Genomic DNA, 11,020 nt, shown 5'->3' on the forward strand with positions numbered 1-11,020 from the left:
TGTGCTAGAAGCTGCGGCTTCCAACATAGGTGATTGTCTTTGCAGGGATCCATGTGTTTCTTCAACTCACCTGAATAGGCCTACTTAGTGCAAAGAGAGACCTTCTGCACCTTGAAACAACTACGTTGCAAGAAATAGTCCTTTCAAAAACTAATTTAATTGTCACAAGAACAAGGTGCTAAATGCTGCAGTTTCTAGCATACATGGTTTTCTTTGGGGAGGAACATGTGTTACTTCAACTCAGCTGAATAGGCCTACTTGGAGCAAACCCAGCCTATCTCCACTTTGAAACACCAAAGTTGCAGGAAGCATTCCTTTCCAGAACTGACACAGTTCTCCCTGGAATACAATGTGTTAGATGCTCTGGCTTCTAACATAGATGGTTTTCTTTGGAGAGATACATGGGTTTCTTCACCTCAGCTGAATAGACTTTAAAGGAGCAAACAGAGTCTATCTCCACCTTCCACCACCTTAGTTCCAGGAAGTATTCCTTTGAAAAACTAACCTAATTCTACAGGGAAACAATGTGGTAGAACCTCCTGGTTCTAACACAGATGATTTACTTTCAAGAGATACATGTGTTTCTTCAAGTTAGCTGCATAGGCCTATTTGGAACAAAATGAGTCTTTCTCCACCTAGAAAATACTGATTCGCAGGACTTATTCCTTTCGAAACCAAATTAATTCTCATAGGGAAACAATGTGCTAGATGCTGCATCTTATAAAACAGATATTTTTGTTTGAAGAGACAGATGTCTTCCTTCAACTCAACGGAAAATGCCTAGTTGGAGCCAACGGCATCTATCCTCCACCTTGAAATACCTCTGGGAGGAGGTGTCTGTTCCTCTCATTTATGTCTCAGTCATGTAGAAGGTTCCTGTCTGAGCCATCCTGTGTGTGGGCCCTCCCTCTATCTTGCTGTCACTCCTTTGCACTCACCCTCAGTTTGTCCCTTGCCTGAAAAACCTTAATTCTGGTTAAGTCCCTTGACTCTGCCATACCTTCCCTTCAGTCTCTTCCCCTGTTGCTTCCTTGGTGCTCTCACCCCTCCTCCTGCAGGGGCCCCCTTCCCTTCTGCTCTCTCCTCGCTGACCCCCCAGCTCCTCTAACCTCTGGGCTGTGACTTTGCTGCTTACTTCACGGGAGCGTATACATGCCCAAGGAGAACCTGTTGATGCGCTCTTGACATATTGCCATTCTGTGTCCTGTGTCTTCTACCTCTGCCAAGGCTGCCCCCTCTAGAGTCACCTGCTGAAGACTTGCCCACCACTAGGACTTTTAGAGGTCCCTGCCCTCCCCCAGCCCACCAATTCTCCCCTCCTCTTAAGGAATATCCTTCAGAGTTGTCTGTACAGCTGCCTGCTGCCTGTCTTCCCATCCTCCCTGCCACTGGCTCAGGTGGAAGACCTTGGGGCCATGGCTGAGTCCCCAACCCGTGTCCATGTCTAGTGATAGCACCACCTTCAAAGTGATACCAAACCCAGCTACTTTTCACCTCATCTCCTGCTTCCTGATGGGATTCCTACCTCCTCCCTAGTCTACACTCTGCACAGGAGCATAGCCAGCCTTTTGAAATACACACATGGGGCTGATAGAGTGGCTTAAGTGGTAGAGCATCCGCCTAGCAAGCATGAGGCCCTGAGTTCAAATCCCAGTACTGCCAAAAAAAACCACACACACTATCCTGTCCCTCCTCTGCTCAGAACCATTCAGTCTCCCATGTCCTTTGAGTAAAAGGCAGAATTCTTACAATGGTCTCTAAAGTACTCACAGTTGAGCCCCTTCCCATACTCCCTCCCTGCCTCCCGCTCCATCTCCCTCCAGCCACAGTACATCCCAAGTATGTGCCAGCCACAGGATCTTTGCACGTTCTTACCTCTGCTACCACGATCTCACCCAGCCTTGACTTACTCCCTGGCTTTATTCATATCTCTGTCCATATGTCCTTAGAGGTCCTTCTGTTTACCCCAGCCCAAAATGGCACACACCATATCAACCCCAGCTGCCCGTTTCCTGCTGGGTTCATGCATGCATTTCTTTTCCCTCTGCCCCTTTTGTTAGAATGTGTGCTCTGCAAGATCAGGGATGTTGCCACAGTAGTGGGTGCACACGCACGTCCATAAATGCCTGCTGAATGGGTGAATTCCACGAGGACTCGCGAAACTCAGTGATTAGGTCTTTATGTCTTCCTGTCTTGAACAAGATTGTGGCAAGGACTGCCGAATGGAACAGTCTGTTTCCCCATCACTGCAACCCCTCTGGCCACTGTGCGTGGTGACCAGCTCATGCCTCAGTGCATCGTGTGGCAACACAACAGCAGAGCAGAGATGAACCACACATTTTGGGGACTTGAAGTCTTCATTGCTTTACATTGCACTGAACAAGAGGGCTTCTGGTCTTCATTTTGTGGCAAAAATGATTCTCATGGAGTTGTCTTAAATTTTCTCCCCCACATAGTTCAGCAGATTCTCAGTTCCTCTCTCTTACATTGCCATAGTATCCAGTTTCTGTGGCAGAGCTGCAAGAACCGCTAGACCACTGGCGGGGGAGATGCAGAAGGATGAGGGAGGGGCTGGCCGCACAGTGTTTCTACACCAGATTCACAGTAATGTGTGGCTCGCTCTCCTCTCTAGTTTGAAAAGAACACCAAATCCAATCTGCTGCTCAAGGAGCTTTATGTGGAAAACGCTCACCTCATGAAAGCTCTTCAGGTCACAGAAGAAAAGCAACGAGGTGCCGAGAGGAAAAACCGCATCTTGGAAGAAAAAGTTCAAGCTCTCAACAAACTCATCAGTAAGATTGCCCCAGCATCCCTCTCTGTGTAAAGACTGATAGTTTTCCTAGAGCTCATCTGAGGAACATCTTTTAAAATCAAGCCACTCTGATGCCATAATGCTTTATGGCTCCTTAGCCATGTACCCTCAGACACATAAAGACTGGGGCTCCTTATTCACCCCACAAACATTTAATGTTTGCTGCTATGTGCCAGATGCTGGGGAAGCAGGCATAGTACAATAAACTGTTTTTATTAGGGGTCCTGGGTAATTTCCCTGTGTTACACATCCCCAGTTTTGATGCTCACTGCTGAGAATGATTCTGGGGGCTCTCAGCAAAGAACTAAGAAAAAGTGGTTAAATACTTTCAGTGTTGTATGGTTTATTGGAAAGATTGAGATGCAGAATTGGGGTGCTATACAGATTTAACATTTCAGTTACTGTGTTGGCTCAGCTCATTTGGACTCTCAATGGTGAGTTTATACACACATTCCAGAAAGACTTCCCTCACTATGAACGGTGAACGAGCCCCTTCAGAGACTGGGCTATCTGTGGTCATGGACTCAGGGATGATGGTGTTTATTATGAATACAATCTTCTCCTCATTGAAATGTCACCACACTGGAAATGTACATATGTAAAAAATAGTTTTATATCTGTAATATACATTAATGATAGCCATTGGTTTACCAGAATGTGCTACTGTAATATGAAACAAGCCACTGTATTTGCAATAAATTTTTCTATCAAAACTGACTTCGAAGTTTTTTGTTTTTAAAAGCATTTTAAATACATAGAAAGTTTTATAAGAAGCACCTATGTGCCCATCAACTAGAAGTAGTTAAGATGAGATTCTGCTGCACGCTGTAGACAGAAGCAGAGAGCCCATTCTGTTACCCTCACTCTCCTTCCTATGGGCAGTCACTGTCCTGAGGCTCACGACCTCTTTCCATCTGTTTTGGCACTTACTGTATATGCTTGTAGGAGAAAAACTTGACAGTACTATGGGAAAACCTGAAAGACTGTAGTAGACAGAAGCATCAGTTGTGGGATAGGAAGATTCAATATGAATGAAGTTATTTTTTTAAGGTCATTGATAAATGCAATATATCTCCAATGTATTGCCCTGCCCCAGTCAACCCCTTATCCCAGAATTGGACAAAACAGTCTAAATGTTATAGGTAAAACTACATAAGGAAACAAAATAATCTGGAAAACTCTGAAAAAGGGAAACAACAAATAGGGACGAGGTCTATCAATTGTTAAAATATTAAGTCTCGATGTAGTTTGTGTTTCACTGGTTATATGGATTTGTCAAAGCTCACAGGATGGTACACTTTTTTGTTTACTTCAGGCTTCTTTCTGGAACTGGAGTAACAAAGAGATTAGTTAATATATCTGAAACACTATTAACAAATTGAATTTTATAGAACCCATTGCCCAAAAACAGTAGTGTGTTGCGGGAATCTCAAGCTAAGATATGGGACACTTAGGCAGTTTAGCAGGAAACATTTTATTGTGCTGGCACAGACCCAGGACTCGTGTCCAAGGTTGAGCCCTGAAAACAAAGGGGTCTCACCTTATATATCCTTGCAAGCAGGTCACAGAACCAAGTCTAGTCCATATATGGTTATATACAATTCTATAGGCTACTTTACCGTAGTGCATCATGACTTTCCCCCTCCCCTCTCCACGTTTAGATTCCTCAGGTTTTATCTCTCTGCTACCTCCTTGCTACTTTATCAGAACTCAGGTTTTATCTCTCTGCTACCTCCTTGCTACTTTATCAGAACGCAGGCCTAGTCTATTTTTCTTCTGATCCTCCTTCCTGCTACAAGTGTACCTGGCATGATAGACCATGTTTGTGGCCTTAATATAAGTCTCAAAAAATTAAAAAGATTAAAGTCATCCAAAATATGTTCTATGCTCACAATAGAATTAAATTAGAAGTCAAAACCAAAGGGGTAACTGGAAAAATCCCAAAATTCTTGGAAACTGAGTAACATTCTAAATAACTCATGAAACAATCAATCAGAAAATGTGTTAGTTAGCTTTCTGCCACTGTGACAAATTACCTGAGAATCAACTTAATGAGGGAAAAGGTTTATTTTGGTGCCCAGTTTGAGTTTTCAGTCCATGATCACATGGCCCTGTTACTTTGGGCCTGCTGTGGCTCAGTACATCATGGTGGGAGCATGTGATGGAGAAGCTGCTCAACTCATGGTCAGGAAGTGAATGAGAAAGAAAGAGAAAAGGGACTAGGGTCCCAATATCTCCTTCAAGTGTACTTTCCCAATGCCCTAACTTTCTTCCACTAGTTCCACTAGTGGCCCTACCTCTTTTTTTTTTCTTTTTTTTTTTTTTGGTGATACTAGGGTTTGAACTCAGGGCTGGACAGTGTGCTTTCTTCACACTGCTTGAGCCATGCTTCCAGCCCTTTTTGCTCTGGTTATCTGGACATAAGGACTCACTTTTTTGCCCAGGAAATCTTGGGCCATGACCCTTCCATTTCAAGTTTTCCACTGTTGCCAGGTTGAAAGGCACACGCTACCTCACCAAATCATTGACTGAGATGGGTCTTGTGAACTTTTTCCCAGACTAGCCTTAAACTGCAATCCTCCTGATTTTAGCCTCCCAAGTAGCTAGGATTAGAGGCATGAGCCATGGACCCCTGACTTAGGGTCTTAAAGGTGCCACCATCTCTCAGTATTGCCAAACTGAGGAAAGCCCATAATATAGACTTTGGGACATTCCAGACATAAACTGTAGCAAAGGGAAACTTAGAAAATAGTTTGAACTGAGTGGAAATGAAATAATACATCAAAATTTGTGGGGCAAAGTCAAAGCATTACTTAGGGGAAAATTCATAGCACCATATACTTATATTAGGAACGGTCTCAAATCAATACCCTCAACATCTGCTTTAAACAACTACAAAAAGATCAAATGAAAGCCAAAGATGATGAAGATCACAGATGAAGTCAAAGGGTAGAACAGGGGTTGGTAACCACATACTGCAGCTTAAGCCCACCCTACTGCCTGTTTTTATAAGTACTTTGGAACAACCACACACATTTATGTACATATTGTTTATATTTGTATTTGTGCTACAACAGCAGCACTAAGCAGCTGTAACCAAGACTATGGAGCCTACAAAGTCCAAGGTACGAAAAAAAAAAAGTGGTACTGAAATAGAAAACAGAAAAATAATAGAGAAAAGCAATAAAACCAGAGATTATTTCAGAAGATTAATAAAATTGACAAGCATCTAATCAGATGTACAAGGAAAATGGAGAAAAAATTAATTTACCATTATGAGAATGAGAGGTGACATCATGACAGTCTAAAGATATTCAAGCAAAATTCAATATTATGAACCACTTTATACAATAACTTTGACAACTTATGTAAATTAGATAAGACACAAATTACCAGAGCTCATTCAAAAAGAAATTGATAGCCTGCATAGGCCTGTATCAATTAAAGTAACTGAAATGATGGTTAGCATTCTCACAAACACCCCAGAACCAAACATCACAAACATGAATTCTGCTAAATATTTAAAGAGAGGATAATACCAAACATACAGACTTTCCCAAAAACAACTGACAAGGAGACAATATTTCTCAACTCATTCTACAAGGACAATAGTAATATTCTCACCCACACAGACAAGGAAAGAACATTACAGACCAGTATTCCTCATAAAAAGTTCAAATAAAATCTAGCAAAAAGGATAAAATACATGATGACCAAATGGGATTTCTAGCTGGAATGAAGGGTTGGCTTAATCTTGGCAAATCAGTCAACTAGTCATCCACTGTAATTCACCAGATGATTTTGCTTTAAAAAAGACAAAAACCCTAGGATCATCTCAGTAGATGCAGAAAAAAAAAGATACACCACCACCTAATATCCTCCCCTTTTTTTTTCCAATATTGGGAATTGACCTCAGGGCCCTGCGCTTGCTAGGCAGGAACTCTACCACGTGGGCCACACCACCAGCCCTTTTGCTTTAGGTGTTTTTCTAATAGGGTCTCATGTTTGTGTCCAGCCTGGCCTGAACTGTGATCCTCCTATTTACACTTCCCGCATAAACTGGGATGACAGGTTCATGCTCCCATGCCCAGCTTCCTATTGGTTAAAAAGGGGTCTCATGAACTTTTTGCCCAGGCTGGCCTGGAGCTATGATCCTCCTGACCTCTGCCTTCTAAGTAGCCAGGATTACAGGTATGAGCGACTGAGCCCAGCATCTGACATTTATTTCTGATTTTTAAAAATTCAAGAGCTAACATTGTATTTCATGGTGAAAGACTGAAAGCCTTCCCCCTAAGATTAGTAATAAGAGGTGCATTCTCTGACTACTTTTATTCAATACTGGAGTTTCTAATAGAGCAATCAAGAAAGTAAAATAAAAGGTATCCAGATTATAAATGAAGGAGTAAAACTATACTCATAGAGTACATGACAGTGGATGTAGAAAACTTGAGTAACTTACCAAAAAAAGCTATGAGAATGAATTAGTTCAGCAAGGCTGCAGGATACAGGTTCATCAACTATTTTCTGTTTACTGTTGGACTTTGAAATTTAAAAATACCAATTTGTCTCAAAATTATGCAATGCTTACAAAAGACTTGATAGACCTATACACAGAAAGCGACAAAATATTTAGAGAAATGGAAGACAGGAACAAATGGGAAGATAACTCCTTGCTTATGGGCCAAAAGAGTCAGTATGGTCAAGATGTTTTTCTTATCCCAGACAGATATGGAAATTCATCACAACCATAACCAAAATGCTAGCAGGTCTTTTTTGATTGTTTTTAGTTTTGGTAGTAATTGACAAGCTGATCTTAAATTTCAGATGAAAAGCACAGGACTTAGCATAGGCAAAACAAATATGAAAAGAGAAAAAAGCATTAACATTACCTATTTCAACATTATAAAAATTATATACATTACATACAGTACATAAAAATAGCATGATATTGGTGTCCGGAAAAGAAAAAACGGGAAAAGAACTGGGGTCCAGAAATAAACCCACACACACGCAGATAGCTATGTTTTGACAAAGGTGTGAGAATGACAGAGCAGAGAAACAGCCTTTTCAACAGATGGAACTGGAACAGTTGTGTATCTGCAGAACAAGGGAACAGTAGAAGTGAACTTGGAGCCACATCTTGTACCACAGACAGAAATGAACTCAGGATGGATCACATACTTAATTGTACTATAATTCCTAAAGATGAAAAAAGTATTAAGAGTGGATTTCACCAAGATTTAAAAATACTATTCTTTAAAATATACCGTTAAGAGGCTGATTAGGATGTCACAAATTAGGAAAAATGTCTTTGCAAAGCACATAGGAGTTATATCTGTGCCGGGTGGTAATGGCTCTCACCTGTTAATCCTCACAACTTTGCAGGCTGAGATCAGGAGAATTGAGATTCAAGACCTGCTAGGGCAAATAGTTCTGGAGACCCCATCTTCAAAACAACCAGAGCAAAATGGCCTGAAGGTGTAGTTCAAGTAGTAGAGCACTTGCTTTGTGAGTGCCTGCTTTGTAAGCATGAAGCCCTGAGTTGAAAGCCCAGTCCCACAAAAAAAAAAAAAACAAAAAAAGTGGTAATCTATATAAAGAACATTCAAAATCCAGTGAGACCAGAACACCAAACGGCCCTGGTGTTTTGCTTTCATGTGGTGTGCACAGTCCCTGCAGTGAAAGTGGGTACCGAGCTTGTGATTGTGCTGATGGAATTTGGCAGGCTATTCCAGCACCAGGCCTGGCCTTCCAGAAAAGTAGTAGCTCCCAATTCCACTGTCTTGACACTGTGGCAGTCCTGAGCTGTCAGGTGAGAACCCCTGCCACCCTGTTGGAGAAAACCATGTGGGGAGGTCACATGCAGAGAGGAGGCCAAGCCATCTCTGCCAGCCCAGCACTGAAATGCAGCTGTATCAGACACCGCAAGCGAGAGCTACAGAACTGCTCAGCTGAGCCTAGTCACCTTGCAGAACTGAGATAATAAGATGATGTCATTTAAAGCCACCAGGTTTGACTTAGCAGCTCAGCCCAGGAGGACGCTATATATTTCCAGAGGATGGTCAGTCCTGAGGATCAGTAGCTGTTATCAACGTGGATTCTGGAAACACGGCATCAGCATTTGGTGCAGAAATGTGATCACATTATGTTATCAGGCCTTTTTGATTGGCGGTACTGGGGGCTTTTGTATGCTACCGCTTAAGCCACTGTGCCAGCCTAGAGTGGGCCAGAATGGCCCTTTAAGAAGGCCATTTTAAAATCTCTGGCACTTTTTTCTAGGACAGGCACATTTGGTATCACTTATTAACCAGCCCTACAGGCTAAGTTTCTACAACTTAATAAACTTTTGTTTACAAAAAAAAAAAATAAAGCCACCAGGTTTTGAGTGATTTGTTTCTTGAGAATAGATACTCAAAACACTAATAAAGGATAGACTCTCTCACGCGTATTCAACCCTCTTTCTAAAATAGTATAAACTACCATGGCTTACAATTGTAATCCGCCCCCTCACCACCAAAAAAAAATACCAGCATATGAAGTCTTGCCATTCACTAAATGGCGAACATACCATGCCCAAAAGGAAGTTAGCTCAGATCCTGGGCAGGACAGTTCAAGAAAATTCCATGTATATAATGCATAACATTCTGGGGTTAAGTGAGCAACCACACAATCATCACTCAGGTTATAAAAGTGCACTTGGGGAAATCATACTTGTTAATCACCACTGTCGTGCATGTTTTAAATTATGGTATTGAATTTACTTTGAAGTTTCAAGTTACATTGGAGGAGGCCACAAGCCTCGGTATTTTTCCTGGAGAAACATGGGAAAGAGTGACAATAAGACTGAAGCATCCAGTCAGGTCAGGAAGATGCGGCTTCAGCTATCACAGCAGAAGTCAGCATTTCCCTAAAAGTTCTTTGCAGCAAAATCAATGCGAAAAACAAATGAGTTCCCATAAATATCAGAAGGTGGTCACAACATCCTGACTTACAGCTTTCTTTATAGGTATCATTCAAAGCCAGTTAAAACATTTTTTAAAGATTCCATTCACATTAGGAACAAAAACTAGAAAATAGTTGGAAAAACATTGAAAAGAAATAGGATTATAAAGAAACGGACCAGCTAACAGTAGACACACTAGGTGGTGATGCTTACTAGGGCGAGGGAGAACACATCTTCATTTTCTGTATTATATGCTTGAACCATTTTTTTTTTAATTGCACACCCAGCTGCTGGTGGCTCACGCCTGTAATCCTAGCTATTCAGGAGGCAGAGATCAGGATTGAGGTTCGAAGCCAGCCCAGGCAAACAGTTCACGAGAACCTATCTCTAAAATAACAACACAAAAAAGGGCTGGAGAAGTGGCTCAAGAGATAGAGTACCTGCTTTGCAAGCATGAAGCCCTGAGTTCAAACTCCCCAAAAAGAAAAGAAACTGCATATATGTTTTATTTATTTATTTTGGTGGGACTGGGTTTTGAACTGAGAGCTTCACACCACTGCTTGAACCATACCTCCAGTCCATTTTGCTCTGGTTATTTTGGAGATGGGGGTCTCGTGAACTATTTGCCTGGGCTGACCTCAAATCATGATCCTCCCCTACCCCCAATCTCAGCCTCCCAAGTAGCTAGGATTATAGGTGTGAGCTACTGGTGCCTGGCCATATATATGTTACTTTTAAAATAAGGAAAAACACTGTATGTTTTAAAAATTCTAGCCACAGTTCTAAATAGAGAGCCAGTCAATATAAATGGATACAAATTCTACAACTTCAAGAATTCAATTAGTACACATTCCAAATAAAGACTATACTTTGTTTTGTTTAGAGACTCCAACAAGGACACATATGGCAAAAGTCCAAGAGGGACGTGACACTGCCCTTCACGTTTGCCCTCAGAGCCATACCGAGTAGGCTGTGGGGTTCTCCTGTGTGCATGGTTTCATGTCTCTGGGAGTGGACTTGAGAAGTGAGCACAGACCCACAGCTGAATCAACAGCATCCACCCCATTCACAGGAAGATTTTTTTTTTCCCTTTTGGTTTTTTGTTTTGTTTTGTTTTTTAACACAGGGAGATTTTTTCTTATTGTCTTCAGCAAACAATTTTAGGTGAAAATTGATCTGGCTACAGAAACTCGACAGAAATTTCTTTCAATAATGAAAATAACCTGCAAAGGGCAGTCTACACCTTAAATATTTTTTTAAAAATT

The 11,020-nt window shown here is 41.6% G+C and overlaps 1 protein-coding gene across 7 annotated transcripts in view; it reads left to right on the forward strand.

The window, feature by feature from the left end:
* Ninl (ninein like) overlaps positions 1 to 3,525 on the forward strand; it is a 120,047-nt gene extending 116,522 nt beyond the window's left edge. For all 7 annotated transcript variants that reach the window (XM_074074193.1, XM_074074198.1, XM_074074194.1 and 4 more), the window contains one exon: positions 2,633 to 3,525. In XM_074074193.1, the coding sequence (XP_073930294.1) occupies positions 2,633 to 2,824 (192 nt within the window). In that variant the 3' untranslated portion in view covers positions 2,825 to 3,525. The remainder of the gene's footprint in view (positions 1 to 2,632) is intronic.
* The last annotated feature ends 7,495 nt before the right edge of the window (positions 3,526 to 11,020 follow it).

Source organism: Castor canadensis, chromosome 5 (genome assembly GCF_047511655.1).
Source record: "Castor canadensis chromosome 5, mCasCan1.hap1v2, whole genome shotgun sequence".
Taxonomy (NCBI): domain Eukaryota; kingdom Metazoa; phylum Chordata; class Mammalia; order Rodentia; family Castoridae; genus Castor; species Castor canadensis.